The sequence below is a fragment of the Colias eurytheme genome, chromosome 14 (assembly GCF_061535395.1).
Source record: "Colias eurytheme isolate Ceu_HAF_F1 chromosome 14, ilColEury1 Martin Lab GWU primary, whole genome shotgun sequence".
In the NCBI taxonomy this organism is placed as follows: Eukaryota; Metazoa; Arthropoda; class Insecta; order Lepidoptera; family Pieridae; genus Colias; species Colias eurytheme.
In genome coordinates, this window is record NC_142993.1 from 9,726,708 (window position 1) to 9,753,092 (window position 26,385).

The 26,385-nt window shown below is 32.2% G+C and overlaps 2 protein-coding genes and 1 long non-coding RNA gene across 4 annotated transcripts in view; 1 reads left to right on the forward strand and 2 right to left on the reverse strand.

The window, feature by feature from the left end:
• The window catches only part of LOC149903047 (uncharacterized), a 176,385-nt gene that overhangs the window by 95,860 nt on the left and 54,140 nt on the right, over positions 1–26,385 (reverse strand). The window lies entirely within an intron of this gene.
• The window catches only part of LOC149903057 (D-beta-hydroxybutyrate dehydrogenase, mitochondrial), a 48,921-nt gene that overhangs the window by 3,803 nt on the left and 18,733 nt on the right, over positions 1–26,385 (reverse strand). Inside the window, exons 4-7 of the mRNA XM_090109178.1 lie at positions 19,850–20,053; positions 18,165–18,318; positions 9,322–9,509; positions 4,016–4,189 (exon numbers count right to left, since the gene is read on the reverse strand). Coding sequence (XP_089965304.1) covers positions 4,016–4,189; positions 9,322–9,509; positions 18,165–18,318; positions 19,850–20,053 — 720 coding nt within the window. The remainder of the gene's footprint in view (positions 1–4,015; positions 4,190–9,321; positions 9,510–18,164; positions 18,319–19,849; positions 20,054–26,385) is intronic.
• Positions 14,853–17,299, forward strand: LOC149903058 (uncharacterized). 2 transcript variants are annotated; one of them, XM_090109176.1, is made up of 2 exons: positions 14,853–15,731; positions 16,159–16,276. In XM_090109176.1, exons 1-2 carry the CDS (start codon positions 15,275–15,277, stop codon positions 16,212–16,214), a joined length of 513 nt encoding a protein of 170 aa, XP_089965302.1. In that variant the 5' UTR covers positions 14,853–15,274; the 3' UTR covers positions 16,215–16,276. The 2 variants fall into 2 exon arrangements, with proteins under 2 accessions (XP_089965302.1, XP_089965301.1); XM_090109175.1 differs by having other exon boundaries at positions 14,853–17,299.

A 26,385-nucleotide genomic window follows, 5' to 3' on the forward strand; every position in this document is an offset into this window, starting at 1 on the left:
ATATGATGTATTGTTGTCTGATAATAAATTGTTGTTATTAACATCTATTTCTTTATAATTGTTTTTAATTGCATTAAAAATACCTATTTGATTTTCATCTTTGAGCATTGCATTCATTAAAACTTAGAATATATCTAATTCTATTATAAAAAAATGCTGTGTATTATGCAAGGTATATAACCAAATGTCTTAAGCAAATGGTCTGTACATAGTATTGAGTGCAATAAGTGATAATACTAATTGATAGATAGAATCTTCGCAACAACCGGCTAGGTAGAGTACGTGCTAGATTTTAATCTGATTGAAAGCCGCTTCTAAAGGCTGAATTCTAAACAGCTCTGCAGAGTGTTGGAAATATTCCATACATACCTACATAAGTATCAAAATTGCAGTGTTAAAATCGCTTCGTTTGATGATTTATAAATCAAGGTCTACGATGAAAAGCAATTTTCCGCTTCAGAAGATCAAAGCTTTAATTACTATGCTACTGTAATATGTTTGATCATTAGTGCTTTAGCAAAAGAGAATTCCTTTAAAGTCGAGCTGTTATATGGATCTTTAGATTGCAAGTATGCTTAGGGAATACGTAAAGACTTTTACAGAACCTTCCCATAAATGCAAAACATGTAGCGTGTGCTAAAATACTTTTATACCTCTCACTATATACTGAGCTTACGAATTTATAATGCTATCATGTTGAATAAGTTTTCATGAAAATAAAAATACAAATTTTATGCCGTGCTATTTTGTGCACACACTTAAAAGTGCAAGTAATAAAAACGTAACTATATCTCGCATTAAGCCTTTTAATCAGGCCATACATATAGCGTTAGCATTTACACGGGAATGAAACACATTTGAAAAGCTTGCACTATTGTATGTTTTGTGCAACTGTAAGTTCCGACAAGTCACTTCGTATAGAATGCAGTTCTTCATAACCTGACAACAAAAACTGTGTAGAGATGTGCATGTAATACGTTATGTAACCAAAAAACTAAGACACGACTGCATTTGCCTCGCGTGGTTTAGATCTGGTTGACCCAAATTATAAAGATGCACAATGAGTTTAAACACTATACAAGAAAGTAAGAAACTCGTTTAAAGTACATGGTTTTGTGAAAAGCCAAATGAGATTAAAAAAACATATATGTATGTATTAAATAACATTGTAATCATTATTTACTATATCAATATGCTCGTTAAAAATTTAATTGGTGTTGTAACTGGATACCGAAATTATAAACGCTTAATTAAAATGTAAATAATATTAATTAGGTTAGTTTTCTGTTTGATCGTAATGGAATGCATAATTAAGCGGTTATTGGCAAAGCGTCACTAGTGGTTTCCAAAATGTAGCTAGCTCAATGGTTCAAACAGATTATTTAGTATTTAGAACTATATTTAATTTCATTTCCACTGATGCTAAGAGAAACGTAAATTCTGTATTTTGTGAGCTAAATAAATATTTATTTCCAAGTAGCTTCAAGTATCCTCTTTACGAAAATAGTCTGGCAAAGAAAATAAATGTAACATTTTACAGCAACTTAAATGCAAAAAATGATGAACGCTGTAAATTCTCACTCTTATTAAAAGTCAGATTAATTGATTACTAGGACAGTTTTTATCTTGGTGCGACGGAAAAGAAATCCTCGTTGTCACTGATGCAGCTTTCTTGATATTAAAAGTACTAGAGATTAAAATATTTATTGCGTTTTATTTATACACAAATCACGGTACAACAATGAAGAATAGATTTATTCATTTAGATAAAATTTTTTCTTTTCTGTGAATGTTGATTCATTGTAATTTGGAAACTTTAATTAAAAACAATTGAAAAGATTTATGAATAGAAAAGTTTTTAGAGCTTAGACAACAATTTTTGTTCTATTTGGACAATACAATAACAATAAATATTCGATTAAAATATACACGTTTTGCGCATAATATAAACGTGTTCAACATCGCAGTGTATTTACGAATAATTCGAACATTTCCGAATACATTAATCACAAAACAAACAAGATTCAAAATTTACAGCCGTTTTTAATTAAATCACAACAATATACCGTGCAACCGAGCGTTGTGGTCCAAGCGCGTATAGATCAAAATGTAATTTCCTCAGTTACAAACTGTAGCCTAGTTTACGGCTCTCAACGTCTTAGTTGTGTCTCGAGAATCCTCAACGAGCCCCAAGTGGGTGTGATATGGCCCTTTCACTCGTTTCCACATGTCGCTTTGTTTTTGAACTGCTATTCTCACTTCTATTTTAGGTCATCTATGTGACAATCTGCCTATGCAGTTCTTTAATTGCATCATTAAGAAGGCTCAAGACAGTCTCTGAGAGAAGCGGTTTTGTATGTTGATTTGAAATGCAGTAAGGTATTTGTTGTCACATTTCAAACTGAACAACACTTTATTTAACAAAATTTATATCACACCTTGTGCTACTATAAAATCTATACTAATAATCTTATAAAGCTGAAGAGTTTGTTTGTTTGAACGCGGTGATCTCAGGAACTACTGGTTCAATTTGAAAAATTATTTCGGTGTTTATTAGCCCATTTATTGAGGAAGGCTATAATATTATATCATCACGCTAAGACCAACAGGAGCGGAGCAATGCGGGTGAAACCGCGGAGCACAGCTAGTATAATATAATGCATAGTTCTGTTTCTGTTTTAAATTTTCGTTCATCAAACGCGGTACAGAAATGTATATCGTAATGTGAATACCTTTTTCAATATCAACTTTATACGTACATAGGTTTCAAATTTTGCTTATTTTGGCAAAGCTTACTTAAAATTCAAAGTCCACTTTACATTAGACGGCATACAAGTGCAGTTTTGCATTCATTTACCTTCGTAAAGAGCTTTTTGTGAAACTATTTATTTCTCGTCTTCTGTCATAGTCTGGTTGTTTTATTGGAAATTTTTTAAATAAATCCAATTCAACTCTGAAACTTTAAAAACAATATTTTTTTGTATATTTATATAAACAACTTGTAGCATATTTTTTTCGGACGAAATTCGAAACGTTTGTTGGTAACATTTCTCTAATTATGTATTATTTAAACACTGCAAATATAAAAATTCTGTTATTTAAAAAGGATAATTTATCAAAGGAAAAAGTGCTAAAAGGTGCACACTTTTCTAACGCATTTCAAAATAAATTCCTTTGTTATTCGAACTTTGAACCGTCTCTGGACACGTATTTTAGCTCTATAAAAGAAGTTTATAAGATAATATGTCAAAGCCCATTGCTCCAGCTCAATTTGCTTTACGACTGAGTTATAGTATTATTTAAAAAAAATTGTATCTGTAATAAACATACTTTGTTCTTTTTTTTAAATGGAATATTTGTGTCTGTTTCTTTAAGATATGATTTACGAGGTACTCTATCTATTACATAATATTCATATTTATATACACTTAACTAGAAATATTTTACTTAAGTACTTTAGGAATCGTAAGAAAAATTTATGAAACTATTTGACCTTTTCGTACCGCTCCCTTGATCGGCGAAGTTTTAGAATTTTACCTTTCCGACCTTTACACGTTCCTCATATTGCATTCCTTTACTTCTCAAGATATCGCGCCTTAATGCCAGACATTTCGGAACTCCATGGAATTCTTAAGTGGTAACTGTGTGTAAACTTCAATGTTTTATAAGCTATTGCATAGCTTTTATCGCGGGCCTTGAGCGCGGGGACCGAATCCAGAAATTCCGTAACGAAAAATGTTGTGTGGTTTTATGAAACCACGGTAAAAGTGAAACTTACGATAATTATCGTATTTGTACGATAATTATCGTACGTCACGCGACATGCGCTACACAGACCAAAAAGTTTGAGACGATGTAATAAAAGTTTCACTTTAAAAAACCTCACGCTCCCCACTCCGACGGACACGGAGGTATGGCTTGAAGGCATGCTAGGCAATAGCTTTACCGCGGCAGTCCCCGAGTGCCACAACGTCTTTTTTTTACAGAATTCATTTACCCCTAATATTCTACTTACCGCATTCTTCGTATACTTCTCCAAGCTACGCAGCGCTTGCTCGAAGTAGTCCTCTCCATACGCGCCCTTCTGTTCGTCACTCAGCCGCTTCCACATGTCACGTGCTTGTTCCAGAAGCTTCTCTTCGTTGAGCCACGCGCTGCCCGTCGTGTATTCGCCTGCTGCTACTACCACCTATTGAATGAATGAATGAAATGAATAAACAATTCACATATCACATATACACATACACATATATCACAACAATGAACCTTATTGACGCGCTGCGATCTCTGCCAGTCAACACCTATTGATTGGAAACAATAAGTGGGACGTAAGTACATTAGGAAAGTAAATTTTATGTAATTCAATATCTAAATTGATTGATATCTTGTATAGATAGAATGAAAATATGTACCTAGTTAGAGTTATATTCATAGTGTGTTTTGATTTGTATTACACTTATGTATGTAAAATGATGAGAGTGATGTTATTTTTTGGGTTGGGGGCAAATACAGTTCACTTATGATTAGCGCTCTGTGCCTTGCCAAATTAACAGTTTTTGCCTTTTTAGTTTTCATCGCGAGAGGAACACAACCACTGTACCAATTAGGCTTATCTTAAAAATGAAAGAAATAAGTATCTTTCGCTATGTTAAATGAATACAAATACAATAAGAGGACAGGCGTACACATAATATGCCTTTGATTTTCTTTACAAGTGCTTGGTACCTTGTTAGAAAGAGATTATTTTCAGACTTAATTAAGTACATATTTATATACTATACTGAACGTAGCGATATTGCTCCGTGAAATGTGACGTTATTTAAAGAATGAACGCTAAAATGGTTTTTATTAAAATATTTATTTGTACGTGAATTTATGTCGCATATCGAACGTTATATGTTTGAGTGTAGAATGATCATGAAAAGTTGTTATTTATCAACCATATTGTTATTAATTAGCCCACCCAAAAATTACTATTAAGTAAGTATATAAGAATAGCTAATTATCCAAGTTTTTATTGCTTTACATAGTTTAAATTACATGTAAAAGCTATGCTCAAGGCTTCGTTCGCGACACAAATTAGAATTCCAGACAGCTTTTGATGTCAGCTGAAACGCTTTGATATTCTGAATAATATCTAACTTTCTTAAAGATGGAGGATATCAAAGAACAAAGTCTTTGCTAAGTCACCATATACACAAAACCTATTTATCCACTTGACATGCACACATTAAATAAATTACATTTTCCAAGCCAGTCCAATGAAGTTCATATTTTGAATACGTCTCAAATTATATGAGTCATAATATTACACACGAATATCATTTACAGTATACTGTTTACAGAAATAACAACTTCAAAGCGTATTAATTAATTTTGCGAATAATTTGTTCATTTTATACGTTTCTGCTTCGAGCAAACTACACCTTCGTTAAATAAAATTCAATTAAAATACATAAAATTGGTATTTCATTCGTTGTACATTGCTTTGTTTAAAGGAAACCGAATTAAAATAATGTAAGTATTAATATAATTTACGAAAATATAATTAATGATTTGTGTCATTTTTAGTATTTATCTATGCGTTCTATAACTATCTGTTTCTGTAATGAGATCAATTATATTCGAAACAAGGTTTTCTCATTGTTAATGTTCCTCACAAAGCGATAGTTTTCATAACAATTTTTATATATAATGTTTAAGACGAGAATATGCTTGTCATGATGAAAATAAATTATAAGAGCATTGAAGCTTAGAAAGCTTTTTGTTATTGATCACAATAAAAGTTAGAGAGAAATTTGAAATAACCTCAAAATAGCTATTATCTGAGACAAAGACAAGGATACTTTTAAACTTAAACGTTATTTTAAAATAAAAGATGGATTTTACCAAACCAAGCTGTATTTTACAGACCGTTTATAAATTTATTACATATTTAAATAGCAACTTCAAGGGAACCACTTAGAAATTGGCTTTTTAAAAATGTAACCGATAAAATATTTTACAGATTTTACTTCTCTAAACTTTTACTTATCTGACTCTATCTGACTTATAAACGAAAAATTATTCATAATCCCCAAACCATTTCGATTCTATCTATTTGTGCTTTGAAATTCTACGTTGCTTTTTATACTAATTTTACACAAGTTTGCGTAAGATACATGTTAAAATTATTTAATTACTAACATGATCTTGCATCGAAGCCTCCTCATTGACATCAAATTTCTGAACCAACCACCAATCTTACGATTACATGTAGGTATATACATAATTAAAAATTTCTATTCTACCACGCAAGAAATCCTGCTAAAACAATTAATTTTTAATAATTTAACCATTCTCAAAATGAGGGCGCTCTAAATATAAGTCGCGAACATGATACCAAGTAGGGACATTAAACTTTTAATATGCCTCTCATTAGAACTAGACTTAACCTAGTTACAAGATAATGAAGCCGGATCGAGCGTTATAATGTTACATATTTATGTATTACTAAATTAAGTAGTCATTTGTATTTCATCTGTGTAATAACGAAAGCACCTAATTATACTGCTTTTGATGTTATTTTGAAAGTGAATAATAAATACAGGATAAACAGTCGTGATATCAGAAGTTATATCAAAGAGAAATATGATTTATTGAATGTGTGCTAAAGTTTAGACTTTCTTTTTGTAGTTCTATCGGTTGAACAGTAATGAAATTGCTAAAGCTCGGTCACTCGTAGATATGCCTTAGATTGCCTCTCGCTTTTCTCATAAATGCACGAGAGCCAATCCATGATTTATGCCTCGTTTGCAAATTATTTATTCGGCATATTTCTATTGATTTATATTTTCTAGCGTGCATTATTCTAGAACAGCGTAATGCACAATGCACATAAAATAGATTCAGTTAAGCGATTAAATTGTATGAATGCATTTAATATAAACATATTATTGTTAAATCTATAGACCGGGAGATACTGACACAAAATTTCGAGTCATTTGTAAAAGGATGGCGGTTCTACAGGGTTCTTAGTACGCAATGACAAAAAGAAAAATGATGGTGTGAACGCTGGTACCGGCGGCTTAGTCGCGTGGGCGTTAGTCGAACTCGTCGGAAAATAGCGAAAGTCAAACGATTTGTAACAGTATGGCACTTATTTTTCCTGGAAGTTTGAGGATCAAAAAATATAAATACAAAATTTCAAAGATATAGGTGTTGGAAATCTTCACTTATATAAATTAATACTAAATTAATTTTTCAAGTATGACAGCACTTTTTCCCCCTACTAAAAGTATGGCAAATATAATAATGGTCACATTTTATCAAATACTCTCCAAAAATCCAAATGCAATACTGGTATAAAAAGTTTGGCGAAATAAATTTTTTTTGCAGATTTTCGGCGGTATGGCGACCATTTGGAATCGTCCGAAAAGTATGGCATGGCGATTTTTGTAAATGGCTGCACGACTATGGTTACCTGTGCAAAAGTTAGCCTGGTACAAATGGTTGAATAATTATTTTATTTAAATCAACATATTCGCGTCGGTATGGCGGGCTGTAAGTCACACCGGAAAAGTATGGCATGACACTACCGCCTACTTCTTTTTTATGGGCTATCGGTAAATACTAAAATTTTTGTGTTACAAATCGTTTGACTTTCGCTATTTTTCCGACGAGTTCGGCTAACGCCCACGCGACTAAGCCACCGATACCAGCGATCACACCATCATTTTTCTTTTTATCATTGCGTACTAAGACCCCTGTAGAACCGCCATCCTGTTACAAATGACCCGAAATTTCGTGTCAGTATCTCCCGGTCTACTAATTAAGTAATTTCTAACATATTTATAGGTAGTTAATAATCTTATATATAAAAATGAAAATGAATAATTATAACTCGAGAACGGCTGAACCGATTTCAATAATTCTTTTTTTCTTATATTCCTTGAAGTACGAGGATGGTTCTTATGTAGAGAAAACGTAAACATGTACCACGGGCGAAGCCGGGGCGGACCGCTAGTATGTATAGATAATTAGATAGATAACTGTATACACGTAATAAAGAACGTACAAAAAGAAGCGAATATAACGGCGTCAAAAGAATATATAAATGAATCGTTTGAATATACGACGATCGCCAATGATAGATACTTAACTGAAAAAAAATCAAGAAGCGGTCATAAAATTAGTCTGAAGTCAGTATAAAAGAGATGAATAGGTAATCGTATCTGGATTAATTCTAATGAAAGCAAACACTACAAACCTCTTTCATAATGAAAAGGAACGAGCTATTCAAGGGAACGTAATTTACGAAGTTTTCTAATCGAATTTGTACCATTAATTGAGTCGGAACTTCGCGGTATAAATTTGGTTTAGGTGCAAGACGCTCATTAGTTTCGTCTAAAATTCTTCCCGATAGTGCTAGTAACGAGGTTAACCCATTACGTGTGCGACCCACAAAATTTTAAAGTTATAACTCAGATTATTTGCAACATAAGTCTTCATTATTAAGTTTATGTGACGCTTTAAGGCACCAAGGCGTTAACGGTCAAAGTCGAAAACACATAATTTGGTACTCTTTGAATCTTTACATTGTAATTTTATATAAAGGGATACAATTTATCAATGCTTTATGTTTTATGATAGTAATTTTTCAAGACATAAAGTAATTTTTCTTTATAATCCCACGGGTCCTGCATCGTTCGCTAGGAAGGATATAAGAACAAAATGATATTCTTATCATTTCGCACTATTCTACATGTAACTAGATCAATAACTAATATTTATGTACTTTTTATTATAAAAATTAAATATTTAGGTGATTTTGGGGTCGTAAGAACATTTCAAAAGGCCTGAAACGTGTTTCGCCTAAGTGTCTGATATCATGTGATAGACGTGATGCATACCTTACAAAGGAAAATGTATTTCATATATATTTAACATTATCTTACCTGAATCAGTATAATATAAAAATGTGGTTAGATATTTATTGTATTATTTTTACTTTGTCTATCTGTCTATTTTCTCGCCTGAAATAATGAACCGATTTGGTTGAAATTTGTTACAAATATAGTTTTAAACCTGAGAAAGGATACCAGCGCTGCCACGTGCGTCAGGAATCACTACATACGATGCGAGAACCACGCGCCCCTTCAGGGGCCGTATTATAAACTCTTATTTCCAGACAGTTTACGCCGTGAATTGAACTGACTGGAAAATGCATTAAATACCATAATTAACCATGGCTGGTTATTGCGATCATTATATATATGAATTTGTCAGTCAGGAGGTCATAATACGGCCCCTGTATTAACATACGCGCTACTATATACTCACCACATCAACACCGCGCGGCTTCAGCTCCCTGCGCAGGCACGCCGCCATCGCGTCGAGCGCGGCCAGCGACGCCGCGTGCACGCCGCGCACCGGCGCCGCCACGTGCGTCAGGATGGACGATGCGAGCACCACGCGTCCGCGCGCTCTGCGTACGAGCGGTAGCATCACTTGGACGAGGCGAGCTGGGCCTGTACAGTGTACATAAGAAATATGAATGAATGAATGAATGAATGAAAATACTTTATTTGCACCAAAACAAGGAAACAATACGAAAAAAACACATACAAACAAACAGGTACAAAAAGGCGGCCTTATCGCTAAAGCAGCGATCCCTTCCAGGCAACCTTTAGTCGAGGATCATATGCATATTAGCCCATATTTGATCCCACTGCATATAAGTTTAGGTCGCCAGTGGGGCTGTGGGATTGGCCGATGTCACATGTCATCGAACATAGAATTAAATAAAATACTCAAGCGATTTTATTTCATTAATCACATAGGTACAATTTGGAGATAACAGAGACAATTTGATTATTGGAATTATTTAATTAATTTACATTGCGTATAATTAAATCCATGTAACGTTAGAAAATTAATGCGTCGAAACATTTTTAATATTACTAAATGGCAGTAGTAGATGATCAGAGTTCATTAAAGCTGCTCTACAATTTTTAAGTCTAAACTCTAAAGGCCGATCTTTCTTCCCATGCAAGAATTTCCTATTATTTCTGAAGTCAATACCAATATGAAGTGCTCTGAACAGTGTATATTTAAAAGGCTATTCCAGGTCATGTAACTTAATTTACTGTTTCCATAAGGAACTTATTGCAATTATTCACACTTTGCTAAAATATAATACGTCCAGTAAAATGAGTCTGACATAAAATTATAGCAAGTTGCTGGAAACAAAGTAATACATAGCTGAGACAAAGAGTAATGAGACTTCTAATTCTTGCAAATGTTTTAAAGGAAACGTCAAGATTTCATTGTTACAGATAAATAGAACAATGTGAACTCGGAAAATATCTCATTAGTTAATATTTAACGTAATTAAAGCCTACACGAAATTAAATATGTATACTGTATAGCTTCATATTTTGCCTGGCAGGAAAATTAAGTGTTCGGTACATTACATGTTGATAACATTTAGGAAATTTTACATAAATAACTACATTAATTTTAGGAGAATCCTTAATGAGCTATTTGAAAATTACAATGGTATGAAATTTTAACCACCTAAAAGTTAAAAGTCTAAGTAATTACGACGAGAAGGATAATAGAATTATTATCCTTCTCGTTTGAAACTTTCAGTATTATTTGACAATCACTCGATGGACTGGGGTGTAGCATTCAGATCATCTACAAGGAAAAACTTTTCAAATTAATAAGTGGAATATAGAGCCTTTCTGCTTTTAAATATTTCGGTAAAGTAAACAATTTTCTTTAAATTTAATTTAATCTCAAATATGTACTTTTAATCTGAAAAGAATGGTTAGAAAAACATTATAGAATGTAAAGTCATATAGTCATAAATTATATTATAACATTTTGACAAAAATATGATACGATGTTACGTATCATCACGAAAAAATAAAACACTCTATACGAGCAACATAAGCAGAAATTTTTAATTTCCAACTTCCAAACTTTCAGGCTTCAGGCTCGCGGCTTATTAAAAAGTTAGCCCGGATCTGAATTAACACGTTTAATTAACCTCAACTCACAATATGAGCACATTTTTTATAAAATAGCAATATGTAATAGTGTAATCTGTATAATAATACTGAATAGTGTAAATCCCTGAATAAAACTTTAATGTTACACTGAATTTTTATTATTCATTTACATAGGTACTAGGTTTATTTTCACTTATAATAATTTGTAGGTTCTTAAGATCTATACAAGTATATTATAAAGCTGAAGAGTTTGTTTGTTTGAACGCGCTCATCTTTGGAACTATTGGTCCGATTTGATTTTTCGGTGTTATATAGCCTATTTATCGAAGAAGGCTCTACATTACGCTTAGGATGTTATGAAATAAACTAAAATAATATTTCAAATAATCTAGCCGGCAAAATCTGATGTTGAGAAAATTGGTTTATATTATCATTTTACTAGCTTCCGTTCGAACCTTCCAATTGGATGAATAATATATTTTACGATATTATTTCCGTTGAAAAAATATGTAACGTTATTATATGTACATCGAAGCGTGAAAGGAAGAATATAAATTATTTTATTTATATTTGAATCTCATTATCTGCAGCATCTTGTATATTGAATATTGATCGTAGTATGAAACAGTTTATGGGTAATTTATACTTTTTATCGTAAAAAGATAACGATCTAAAATATTTGCAATAAGGCACAAGAATCTCAACTCCAAAGAAAATTGAGGCCATTGCGGCCTAGACGAGATAAAAGGGTAAATGTAGACGACGTTTCAATGCGATAAACGTAAGAAAGGATTTAGTACTAAAGGATAAGAGTAAGATTCGTATATTTCCAAGTATTTTAAAGTTTCTTCTACAATAAATACGTAGACATAGACCTTACTAAAAATTCGCGCTTTAATATTATTTAAAAAGCCGTAATAATATTCAGCCAGCCAAATACTTCGTTTCGGCAAAATGCCAAATTCCGTCTATTCATTTCAAAACTATGCTAAATTGAGAATGTGGGTATAAAAATTGAAATATTGGCTTATATGAGATGTTAAGAAATCGATACAAATAATATGGAATATGTTACATGTAATATTAATATTGTAAGCCATATTATTCCTTTGTTTGTTGGGTACAGAACTAAGTTTAAAAATAACAGGAATTGAAGATAATTAAACACTATTGAAGTTATAAACGCGAAACTCTGTCGGTTCACGCCTGAATATCTGAATCGCTTTAACGAAATCTTATTAATTATTCATAAAGTAAAATTTTAAAGAAGCAAAATATTTAAACAAAACGACTGTCGCAGTAAGAAGAAAAGTAAGCAGACGTAACTGAGCGCGCATAGCTAGTATCTGTAATAAACTAAATCCCAGCCTATAAGGCATTTATCTTTTTCTAGAAGAAAATTAGGAATCATTATTAGAACATTTTCTTTCAGATTGGGTTATGCTCGGACCGCATTAATCTTACCCGCACGTAGTCTAAGCTCAACATTAAACGCGTGGGAAATTTACTATCTTCTGGTGTACATAGACACCAGAAGATAGTAAATTTGACAGTTTGAGATTTTTTTATTCTCTTGTCTTTTCACCGTTTAATTTATATATCATCGTGTCTTACAATTTATTATATTATAATTAAGGAGCTGAAGTCCGCGGAGCTACGTTTTTGTGTACCGGGTAAAATATGTTAATATAAATGTGAGTATATAAACATCATCCAAACACGATCACACAGATCGCTACCATTCTCACCAACTTGACGTTCATAACAAGATTAAAAACTTTTCATTCAAATTTTATACACTTTCAGTATTATTTACTACTGCCACTAGCGAATTGTGTTGATCATATCATACTTTAAGCTTAGGCTTATCAAGTTTGTGCAAAATGAATTCATTTCATTTAATTCACGTACTGCTAGATACAAAAAGTTTAGCGGAACAGCCTTATCGGCATAAAACACTTATAGTAATTAAGCCAGCGGGTTAACAGGAGTTTAAATATATTCCTGACCCGGTTGAGTTAAACGTTGCTTTCATTCCTGGAAATTCTTGAAACAACAAACCGTGAAGTTTTTACAAAAGTACGAACTATTTTTTCCAGTACATAATTGTTATGTGTGCTGAATATTTTATGCTTTATTTTTAGAGGCTAGGTATATTTTTCTAACAATAAAAATCGTTTTATACTTTTTTCTGGTTTATTAGATGCTGACGGGCAAAATTGCACTTGTTAAACGATGTTATCTGTTACTTAAGCAATTTATTGTTAATATTATTGTTATACGTAGGTATATGCGTTAAGGTATGTCCATAAGAATGTGTCTATTCTATGCCTGAATTCCCAAGGCAATTAGCGTAAATTCTATTGCGTTATATATAAGCTTTCACAGTGATTATGTTTTATTAGGTTCATTACTTGCGAGCGAATACATCGCAGTATAAACGCAGCTATCAGAATATAACATTATTTCTGTTGGCAAAAACATTTTAAGCACCCCAATTAGTAAAAATATTTATTTGCCTCTGTCCCACTGCTTGTCCGCTTAAACTTTTGAGCTCGCTGTCATCCTAATGGTTGACTTTCAGTGATATCTTTTTTATTTAATACTTAAGTCACTTTTGAATTAAATGCAGATAAAACCAGTTTAGCACATATTCAGAATTGCACGCTATATGTGTACGCTTAGACGGGCGTGAACATGGTCGAGATTTCACTTTGATATGTCATATTAAATTAATTTTTTGAATGATAAAACGCTTATTTTATTAAAGCTTATTTTATTTTAAACACGACGAATTAATGTCTTTTAACATTACACTGAAGTTATTTTCTTAACTTTCAAGAGATAATACTTGCTATGAAACAAACACAAGAGACTAGTTTCGAAATTCTCAACTATTAGTCTACAGGAGTTGTCTCTCCTAACATAGTTTAGTACGCAAGTGTATATTCCGCCTTATTATCCCAAGGAAGTTCCATAGTTCAATGGAGCGACAGGCTTACTAGCGTTTGACGAAGATGGATTAGTTATACCTACACCATTAATTGTTACATTCTCAATAGAGGATATTATTATAATCGCATGTAGTCTTGCATGCTCAATTAGTTCGCCCACGAGGTTACTTGGAAGATACATGAGTAAGTATATTTATTAAAATAAATGTTAAAAACTAAGTAATAAATCCAAACGAGGATTTATATAATTTATGTCTATTACTTTATTAGCTTTATTGTTACTCTTACTTTAGGAGCTTTGTTCCTATTAAATGTTACGATTACTAGGATTTTTTGACTGTAGAATCCACTCCACGGGATTATAATTTAACGTTGCTTACAACACTTACGAGTAAAACGATAAATTCAAACGACAAAATATTTGCGCAGTCCCTTCGCAATGGTATTAAGTAATTGGCTATTACGGTTTGCCACAACAATAATTGAAGGAACGGAGGGTGAAATTTCAGGAGAAAGTGAGTTACCGGATATTTCTAGTAGCAAAAGATGATATTATTTTGCAAATTGCAGCCTAGAACAAGGCAAAAGTCGTAGAGATAAAAAGGTATCGTATATTAAAGTAATGCTTTTATAAATCGATACTATTTCATATAAATAGAAGATTATTTCGTACCTACTGCCCTACTGTTATGCGCATTAAAAGTTATTTTAAGTGTGAATTAAATTTTATGAAAAACTTTCTATGCGAAAATTTTTACTCACACGAACGCATTCAACTACCTATAAAACATTTTCACCTTCTTTGATTAAAATAAATGTGAATTACTTTTCTCTTTATTTAAAATGAAGGCCAATTTATTCCTATTTATTCAAAGTGAATAAACTTCATATATATGTGGGAATAGGATAAAATATTAAGATGTATTTCATAATAAGCTTTATTTTTAGTCTGTGTTTTTCTATTATTTACTCTGTGGATATGTTATCTGTAGATTGATGGTTATCTATGACTTGACTTTGTGTCTCGGACCTCGGTACGAAAAGAAATGGAGGATTGTTAAAAATGTATTTTTGTTCGGTGTCTGGGAATTAAACTGATTGGGCTAATTTGGCGTTTTTATTTACACCATCCCCACATAATTTGGGGGCTCGTCCGGGATGGTGGAATAAAGAAAATAAATGGAAGATTATGATTGCGGTGATTAAACCAGATTAAGACTTTACGAATTATGAACTAAGAAGACTAAGATTTAAAGAAGCTTATGATTATTGTACGATTACGACTTGAAGACTATATAAAACTTATTATTTACATTATTCAACATGCCGCCGAAACGACTATTAAAGGATGATGATGATTATGGTGAACCATCGCCGCGTATTAGCTTTACTGATTTAGAGAAATCAATGACGCCATTTTCGGGTGATGATGCTTATGGCGTCGAAGCTTTCATAAGAGAATTTGAAGACGTTTCCTCTCTAATGCAATGGGGCGAATTAGAAAAACTCATATTTTCGAAGCGGCTCCTCACGGGGACCGCCAAGCTATTTTCACGTTCACTAAGTGGGACCACCACGTGGGATACACTTAAGTCTGAGCTCCGCGAGGAATTTGGTAAGAAGTTGAACAGTGCAACTGTTCACAAGAGACTTTCAACACGCCGGATGAAGATGAATGAGACTCATCAGCAATATTTTTTACATATGAAGGAACTTGCAGTACTTGGGAATGTTGAAGATGAAGCCCTGATGGAATATGTCATCGACGGTATTAAAGACAGTGAGTCCAACAAAAATATTTTATATGGCGCTTGTAACATTAAAGAATTCAGAAAGAAGTTAGACATTTATTCAGAAATTAAGAAAAAATCATATTATTCACCTAATAAGATTCAAAGTAATTCAGTATCAAAGTCCATTGGCATGAAAATTCAAAAAACATTAAGAGTAAAGAGATGTTTCAATTGTGGAGATTTAGATCATGAGTCGCCTAATTGTACTAAAGGCATTAAATGTTTTAAATGCAACTTGTTTGGCCATAAATCAACTGAATGTTCTAAAAGTATAAAGAAGAGTTTGGAAATTATGTCAACTAAGAATAATATTGATGTGAGACCTTTTAAGATGCTGAAAATAAACAATATTGATGTAGAAGCCCTGATTGATACCGGAAGCGATGCTAATTTAATAATTATGTCTTATTTTAGGAAGATTCAAGGTGAAAAATTGTTATCTTATAGTTCAGGAACCACAGAGACTTTAACTGGAATAGCTGAAAAGGAAATTTATACAAAAGGATCTTTCACAGCAAAAATTGAAATTGATGATTGTTATTTTGAAACTTTATTTTATGTTGTTGATGATGGCGCTATCCCTGTCAACATTATATTAGGAAATCCTGTACTGAAAGAAGTAGAAATCAATTTTAAGGCTGGAACTATCACTGCAACAAGAATATTACACCTTACAATGCTAGAGAATGAAAATGAAGATATCACAAATATTGAAAACAAAGAATATAAGAATAAAATACAGAATATTATAAAAGAATATAACCCCAAAAGATGTACTAAAGAATCAAATGTAAAACTTAAAATATTATTAACCGATGATGTACCAGTTTATCAGAATCCACGACGATTGTCACCGTTGGAGCTTAACATTGTTGACAAACAGATTAAAGAATGGCTTGATGAAGGAATAATAAAAACAAGTAAGTCTGATTATGCTAGTCCAATTGTGCTTGCAAAAAAGAAGAATGGAAACTATAGATTGTGCGTTGATTACAGGAAATTGAATAAGAAAATTATTAAAGAAAGATATCCACTACCACTCATTGAAGATCAATTAGACAGATTAACTTATGCTAAAATGTTTACCTCGCTTGATTTAAAAAATGAAATTATAAGAAAACATCATGAAAACGGACATTTTGGCTGTGTTAAGACTGAGGAATTAATAAATAGAAATTACAACGACCGTGAAGAACTAAGAAGGATGGCGAAAGCAAATATTCAGAATATACAAGATGAAAATAATAAGAATTATAAAAAGAGAAAGAAGCTCAAGCTCAGCTGATATGATGAAGCCATGGGTAGCGACTGTTGACTCATCTGGGACAGATGATTCTGCAGGATGACCGTGTGGGAATAGGATAAAATATTAAGATGTATTTCATAATAAGCTTTATTTTTAGTCTGTGTTTTTCTATTATTTACTCTGTGGATATGTTATCTGTAGATTGATGGTTATCTATGACTTGACTTTGTGTCTCGGTACGAAAAGAAATGGAGGATTGTTAAAAATGTATTTTTGTTCGGTGTCTGGGAATTAAACTGATTGGGCTAATTTGGCGTTTTTATTTACACCATCCCCACATATATAATATTATACATACAAGGGATTAAAAGCGAATATGAATGTGCTCGTGAACATTATATTATTCAAGGATACATCACGACGGGCAATTATTAAAATATTTATATGGAAACTCTTTGAAATATTTAACGCAACGCCTTTCACATTTGTCGCGTAAAAATTTTCAGTCAAATAAGGGTGCACTCACACACATCAGTCACCGTCACGGCACGTCACCGGACAGGATTAAAAAAAAATATGTATCAATAGTTCTAGCACAGACTAATAATAATATACTACGTATAGTATGACTCTGTTCCCACACGACAGTCGCCGGCACGAAATCTATCAGTGACGTCACCGGTCAGGCACGTCAAATAATCTTTCCATACATGTATCATACTTTTATCCCCACTCACCCGGTGCCGTCACGTCTCAGTTCAGTCAGCGTCGTGCTACCGTCAATTGCTACATGTTCTCTAGCGTGACACACGTCTAATCACTGACTAACCTGATGTATGTGTTCAATGATTCAGTCAAACCGGCGACGTGACTGACGGACCACATGACGGTGACTGGTGTTTGTGGATACGTACACAAACCGTCACCGATCAGTCATCGGTGACTTGACGGTGACTGATGTGTGTGAGTGCACCTTTAATAATGCCTCCGAATTTCGGGTAACCGTAACCCCGTAACCATACAATACAGAAGGGAATACTACAACATCAATTTCCCATAAAGCCCGCAAACAGTAATTTAATAATTCAGTGTCTAAAGAAATTACTTTCGAACAACTAGCTCCATCTAGCGGTTTTCAGTGAAACCATTTTGAAGCTTACACCTAGATACGAACCCAAAAGATTGACTTCCATAGCTCGTCGAATGACTGAAAACGGCACCCACTCTAGTTCGCCAAGAGCGCACCAAGATTCACAGTTGACGATCGCCCACAAGCCTTGCGCGCCCTCTGGTAGGTGGTCCACGATGTATAGAGACGCTGACAGAATCTGAAAATAAGGAATTGAAGTGGTTCCATTTTTTGACGCTAGATGGCAATAAAGGTATTAGATGGAAATCGTAAGCTCTATGACGTACGTATTATTATTTTTCACAACATTTTGGTGGTTACGTGGTAATATTTTTCTAAGAATTTGAATATTCAATCAAGACTCAACTACAATTTCAATAAGCTATGTATTTAAGTGTGTGTTAGTTTTGTAAATTAATCGCGTAAACTAAAACTCTAGACATGATAAGTTATAATGAATTTTGCATTAAACTTGTTTTGAATCTGCGGAAAATAATTTAAATAAAAAAAATTGAACTCATTGATCTTCAAAATTCGAAACACGTAGCCACCTAAATATTATAATTTACAAACATTTCTCATTAGTTATTATTGGACCGTATAAATTACATACAATATTGCTGACATAAAGTTCAATATAAACCATGCACTGTGCTAAGAATATCCGATGAATGTTTCTTTATTACTTAAACAAAACGTAAATGAAGTGAAGCAATCAATTAAAAACTAATTACCATTCATATTAAAATGTCGAGTCAAAATTTGTTTAGTACTAATTAAAAAGAATTCTAAATGTATACCTCATAATGACGTCATTTAAATTTTAAACACTTTTCACTACTTTCGGTTAGAAATATTGGGAAGCGATATTGTAGCAATAAATTCAATCATTGCATTTTACTCGTAGCACGTTAACTATATTTTATTTCAAATCGAAAGGATTACGATCCTTTGCATTTTAAGCGAAGTCTCATTTTCCCGCTATATTTAACTACATATTGCAAAAAGGTCAATCTTTTCTTCTGGAATAACATTATTCTAAATTCAAATTTATTGATGGCCAGCTGAAAGAACTCAAGAATTTATAGACAGATTATAAAAAAAATGGCGCTACATAATGAATTATTTATATTTTTTGGTAATTTTATATATTTATTATAATATATTGATTATAAAGTAATCTTTTGATATATATGCATGTTTAAATATTGAACTCTTGACCCGCATAGCGCCATGCTATGAAATATCATAAAACACTATTAAGATTTAATAACTAAGTAATATTACATAAAATTTGAAGATAATTTACGTAGAAATCCCTCCTAAAGTTTAATTACTTTCGGAACTTCAAAGACTTTTTTGTAATAAGATGAAGCGATATAACACAAAATTTATGACGCGACTATTCTCAGTACATCGTCATAAAGGTTGAAGAAATTTACTTAATGTCGGTTTTATGTTCCTTAAAATGTGTATTTATTATGTAAGAAGTATTTAAAGTAATGAATATTGAATCAATTAACAAATTAATCCTTGTTTTCTTAAAATCTGTTGACGACTGTTTATCTCCAGGCCGTATTCAATATTTAAAATCATGTTAGTTATCCATTTGGTTTTCAAATATTTGATTTGAAATATTAATGCAAACATTTTTAATCGCAACGTAAGGTTAAAGTTACGTCATTGCTTGTGTATCTGTAGATATTTTAATACATTTTATAATTTCAAACCTGTGTTTCAGACGTCACATCCAATTGCAGGGTGTGCAACCTTCCAGAACAATCTTCCTTCAGCATGTCCGCGTCAATGTTGCCAGCCTTGCTCTGGAAGCCCGCGAACACGTGGTATCCCAAATCATCCAACCTTCTGGCTAACGCGTTACCTAGGACATTGTCACAGCCGGTCACAAGTACAGCCTTACCAGCTGCAGTCACCTGTCAACAACAACAAATTATTTATAATCGTAAATATCGTCATCACGTATAAAACTGTTTACGTCTGGATAAGTGTTCGAAGTAAACACGATTATTTTTAAAGCCGGTGCAATGTCGTTTGCGGACGTGTAATTTTGTTTTGCTGGATTAAAAATATTGCTATTTTAAAGTACGACGTCACAGTATGTTTTCGTTTTATTTAATTTTTGAGATTCTGAGTTGGAACCGAAAATAATCTGAATGTTTGAAATTGTAAAACATAAGGTTTATGTTTAAATCTCTACAAGCCATCCGACCTCGTCCTATTAAACTATCAATTTAAAAAAATAAGAAAGCCGAATCTTTCGGTAAGATAGATATTCTATGAATGAGCTAAAAATATCTTCATATCCATACAAACTTTCATATTATGCGGATATTATCATATGACATAGATATATCTTACCTATACAGGGAGTATTCTTCACTATTATTAAGATAATGCCAATTTTTATTATTTTATAAGATGTTAAACGAAGATGGTTATTCTTGCCAGTAGAAGAGAAAGTGAATGAAAATGTTATCCAAATAGTGCAAGTTATTGATAAATTCGTTATCAATGTATCATAGTGCAAACTGATTTGGTTTTGGACACAATATTGAGACATTAAAAAAATATAAGAAAAAATAACATCGCACACCATTTATAAATGTTTTTCACGCAATTGTCATCGCGTTTTATTACATGCGAATGGCTTATAGCACTGATTAGTGCGTGACTAGAGCCATTGAGAGCCGTAAGATTAAGAATTAACTGCCAACCCGAAAATATTTAACCTCAAACGTCACGGCACACATGCTACAATACTTTCTAAAGGAATAAAATATTCACTTAGCCGTCATTATAACCGACATCAATCAAGCTGTCGCTCTATTTCCAACGAAAACTTCATTTCGTCGCCAGCCCTATTATGATATAACAATCTTCATTCAGTCTTCATCCTATGAATAGAGAATCAAATTATGTCTGCATTTCGATTTTGTTCTGTAGTAGTGAGCGTTTTGTAAAACCGCGACACAAGGTTGAAATTAGAGTCTGCTATTTATGCCCTCGTTTCATAAATATCGTGTTATTGACATATCCGTATGCTCATGTTCATTAAATAAAATAAAATAAATTTAGTTTAACATTAGTTTAACATTCTTTCATGAAAAAATAAATGATGGACGTAGCTTGCCTTCCGCTAGATTAGATAAAAATTAAGTTGTGAATGATCTGCAAACTTAGAAGTTTATACAATTTGTAGGCCAGCAATAAGATCGAAACTCGAAAAGAAAGCAGTCTAAGTAGGTACATTATATAGTTCGATCTATTTTGTGCATACGGTCGTTAGCCTATTTTTATATTGGACTTTCGAATGGCACTGATGACGCAAGACCGTGTATCTTTGAGGTTGGCACCACACACCGTTCTTTCTTTAATTCGATTTGATCCGTACTTAAAGGATATCCCATAATAAACTTGTAAATTAAATTTACTAAGCTTCAAAGGGCCCAAAGGTTTATAAGCTATATTAAGGCTATATTCATAAATGGAAATTTATTGTTATTATGATCCAGCCTGCTCTTTGTCTTGAAGCTATTTTCATGTAGGCAATGATATACCTTCATCTATTTTACCCTTTAAGCTTTCAAGTTTCTTGCCGTTTATATTAAGACTAAAATTAAGAGATCTTTCAATTTATCAGTTCATTTGTATCGCGGAAATTACTGATAGGTATAATTACATTTTATTTCATACTAGCGGTCCGCCCCGGCTTCGCCCGTGGTACCTACATGTTTAAACTATCCTATCTCTCAAGTTGGATCGAACTGCACATGGTGTGAGAATTTTATTATAATCGGTTAAGTGGTTTAGGAGTCCATTGAGGACAAACATTGTGACACGAGATTTACATATATTAAGATATTGACATAGGATTCTACATTTTCTTACGATTAATACATACAATATGAAAATATATTATTTATCAATTCTTATACAATGAAATAAATTGCAAATATTCTATCATCCAGGTAATATATGTCTACTGAATTTAAAAGGAAAGTTTGAAGAAAATCCTCACATCGTCGTATACCGCATGCATAATATATAAGCAGCATATGTCATAATAATATATAAAGTGTGAAATAAGCCTGATGCAACTGTTTATTCGAATACTTATATCGTAAAAGCTTCATAAACAAATGGTTTTACTCTGTAAATAATAACTCACGTCTTCGCCTCAGGTGTTTAAAATCTTTTTAAAATGTAGTTTCAGATTTATGGATATTTAGAGGTATAAACTTCTGGAAGCGTTTAATGTCTTCTCAGATATGTATTTTGTGCATAAATTTTGTGGTATGTGTCATCTCATAAACCAAAAATTGAAGTGATGCTTTTCTTATTTTTAGAAATTCTTTTGGTTTTAGTCAGAGAGTAGATAAATGAAGCAATAAATATTTAAAAAATATTTATTGCTTCATTATGAACAGTGAATTTCAATAAAAAGCTTTAACTTCGGATGATTATTATATGAAGACAATTATAATACAAATAAACAAAAGATAATTGCTAATTACGGTGCTAAAGTGTTAGTATTATAATAAAGTTCATAGTTGGCTAATTCAATTCGATTTTTTGAACAAATTCATTATATTAGACGAAACAAAGTCTATTTGCCATTAAATATTGATAATGTAACATTGCTCCCTTCATTGAGAGTTGGATAATCCTTTGAAGATTGTATGCTTAGTTTTTTATATGAATAAAGGCATTAAGTGCTAAATTATTTTATTGAATAATGTATTTTATATTGATACCAATGCGTAGAATATTCTTAAATTCATCCAAAAGTTTCCCAAAGGTCAAACGAGTGCATTGGTATTTCACAGTTATTTAATTACTACAATTCGGCAAAATAACGAAATAAACGTTTCTTAGAAAAAAGGAATTCGCGAACCGAAATATCCATTTAAATTTGGCCTGGATCCATTTTATTCCATTAGCAGAGTTTATAGAGTGTATTCCCTATGGGCAGTCGTGGCCTTCACCCAAATACCTGTGGCTTGTAATTACTTGTGGAAAATTACTTGTAATAAAATGAATAATTTCAATGGACTGTGACAAGGAATTATTGTTACGCCTCTGGAGAAATTTCTGGAAATATGATTGACTTAGCGTGTTTGGGTACTGGTGTAATCTTTAACGGGCATTTAGCTCGATTTGTGGTTTATGATAGTTCAATGAACTGTTGTAATTATTTTTATGTATTGATTAAAATATGTGCCATGTATTTTACCTCTTTTCTAATCTCTTTATCTTAAAAATAAAAATCTACATGAATACCTACTGAAGCTGAAGAGTTTGTTTGTTTGTTTGTTTGAACGCGCTAATCTCGGGAACTACTGGTCCGATTTTAAAAATTCTTTCGGTGTTAGATAGCTCATTTATCGAGGAAGGCTGTAGGCTATATATCATCACGCTACGACCAACAGGAGAGGAGCCACGGGGGTGAAACCGCGCGGACCACTAGTATTTAATAATTGTATTTCTTTAACAGCGCCCGCGTCATCTACGCACGAATCAACTCAAACCTCACTTATTTCTTCATAATTATTTATAATTTAATTTGGAATTCTATTAATAACCTTTAAACTAATCCAGAATATTAATAGATGCAAATCTCATCTACACCTATTTCTATTTCCGAAGTTGCCAAGATAAATAGGCTCAGATAGCAGCTTAAATGTCGTGTATATTTATACTGCAGCATCTGTTGAACGTAGTCAATATTTATTTTCACTATTTTTATGGCTTATAATGACCTCATTATAATACAAATAACAAACAAGCGTCCTTTGATGGTTGGCGACACACACGGGCACGATGTAAAAATAATTCGCATGGAATTTCATATGTTTGATTTTTCGTTTAATACTTTTGATTCATTTATAAATAAAAAGTAGGCCTGAAAATTAGTATGAAATAGCATGAAAGATTTTTATTTCATAACTCAACACTGAAGTACAGGTCAAAATGAAAACAAAATTGAGATTTAGTATAAGAGACACACCAATGGTGTCAGTTAATATTATACAATAATGTTAAATGTATAATTATTCACATTTATAAATATTTATACAATTACAAATGGTAACGAACTGTCCTAAATACCGCAGACAGTAGCGACAAACAACTGTGTGCTAAATAACACTGAAGCTTTCATTCAGACATTAGTTAATACAACCTAATCCGCGATAAACTATGATTACAAAAGTGTAACAATAGCTCTAAAATAACCATGTTACGGTGTAGTAAATAGGCATGTTCAGATTAATAATAATACTTTCAAATAATATAACTACATAGTGTACGTCTATATATATCAGAACTAGGTTTCCGCCCGCGGCTTCGCCCGCGCAGTCAAAGAAAAACCCGCATAGTTCCCGTTCCCGTGGGATTTCCGGGATTGCGTCATTTTCCCGGGATAAAAAGTAGCTTATGTAAGGACATAGGCTAGAAAGGTCTCGGGTATCAAAATATCTTCATACCAAATTTCAAAACGTGATTGAGTAACAGACAGACAAACAGAGTTACTTTCGCATTTATAATATTAGTATGGATAATAATGAAATACTTTCAGTTTCCTGTAATAAAACTTTTTAATACACATGTGTATATCTATAATAACCATACCTATAACTACAATAGAGTAATAAACTAGAAATTCCATCACTGCAACTAATCAATGACATTTGTTTACAAAAACTTGAACTAAAATCACGAGAGCTGAGCAGAAAAATCAATTTAGGAGGATTATAAAAAATAGCATTCCATTTTTAGAGGACATTTCAATAAATTCAGTAACACGCACTACGTTCATAATTCAGGATAAAGGTTTAAGGGTTTAGATTTCTTTGTTGCAGAAATTATGAATACCACCAATAAAACGAAATTACATTTATTTTCATAGCCAATAGATGTCCATGATAACATTGTCGCAAGGAATTCATATAAAGGGATATATGAATAATTTGATTGTTAAAGTAACGAAATATCTTTGATGTTTTTGGTTTGACGTGCCAAAGTGTAAATGTTCAAGAATAAAAAATAATGATCTCAGTATTATTTTAAATATCATTTAGCAAATAATAATAAGATATACAGCACATAGCTTTATACAATAAATAGCGTCGGCGTCTAAAATTGCAATTAAGTAAAAGCGAATTGTTTGCCTTAAAATACTACAAAAACTTTCCAACCCAAATTATTGTTTCAAGCTTTGTTTATTAAATGTTTAAAACTAGTTTGTGGAACTAATTGTTTATGAATTTATAATGAGCGATAAATCTGACTGAACTTAATGGTCTCTACTATAAAATATTTACTTGGTATCTATGTAAATTCTGAAAGTGTGCAGATAATTTAAGAATTTAAATACGTGTGAATGTTTGTTTATGTTATTTACGTAAAAATTATGGGATTCTCATTCCACAAAATTTAATTATAATTGTAGTTAAGTACCTATATATTTTATGGTATTGTATAAAAGCTTTCCCTTTTTTTGTAAGAATAATGTGTAAATCTTATAAATCTATCTGAATATTGAAAATAAAGCTCAACAGTACGATTTTCGGTTTTATGTTCTATGTGAGTGTCTGTCCTTTAATAATTACATAATTGATAAGTAAATATTGTATTAAAACATCATTTTTTTTCTGTTAAATATATGTTTCATTGTAATCTAGCAAAAAGGTTAAACAATTTATCTCCTCAGTAATAATTCATGGAAAAGACACGTCGGCGCTATAGAAAGCAACGGGAAAAGTCTTGTCTAGGAAAATCTCGTCTTTCTTTCATTTTATGTAGATTCACTATCGTTCTAACCGGGAAACAGCGTAGGTGGTTATTTATCGTTTTAATACGAATATATCCACTGATATGACTCAATTTCATAGTTTATTTACTACTTAACATAATATCCTACTTCATTGATCTGGCTAGTCGGTTAAAGGTCAAAAATAAGGGAGACTAGACGCGCGTATAGAAGTTGAAATCTAAACCTTATTTTATATTTTTTTTTAATAAGTTTTAAAGAGCGGTGAATAATAATAATATGTTCAATGTACAAAAGTACATACAGGAAAAATCCTTAATTTATGTTACTTGTGAAGTGTAGGAAAACTAGTAACTGAGTTACTAATAAAATCAACACTAACCGCTATCACAATTTTAGTAGTGGGCGAATTAATATCTGTCAGAATTTTCCCTTTGAGCTAAAACATACATTGAAGCGAACATAATTTTGTAC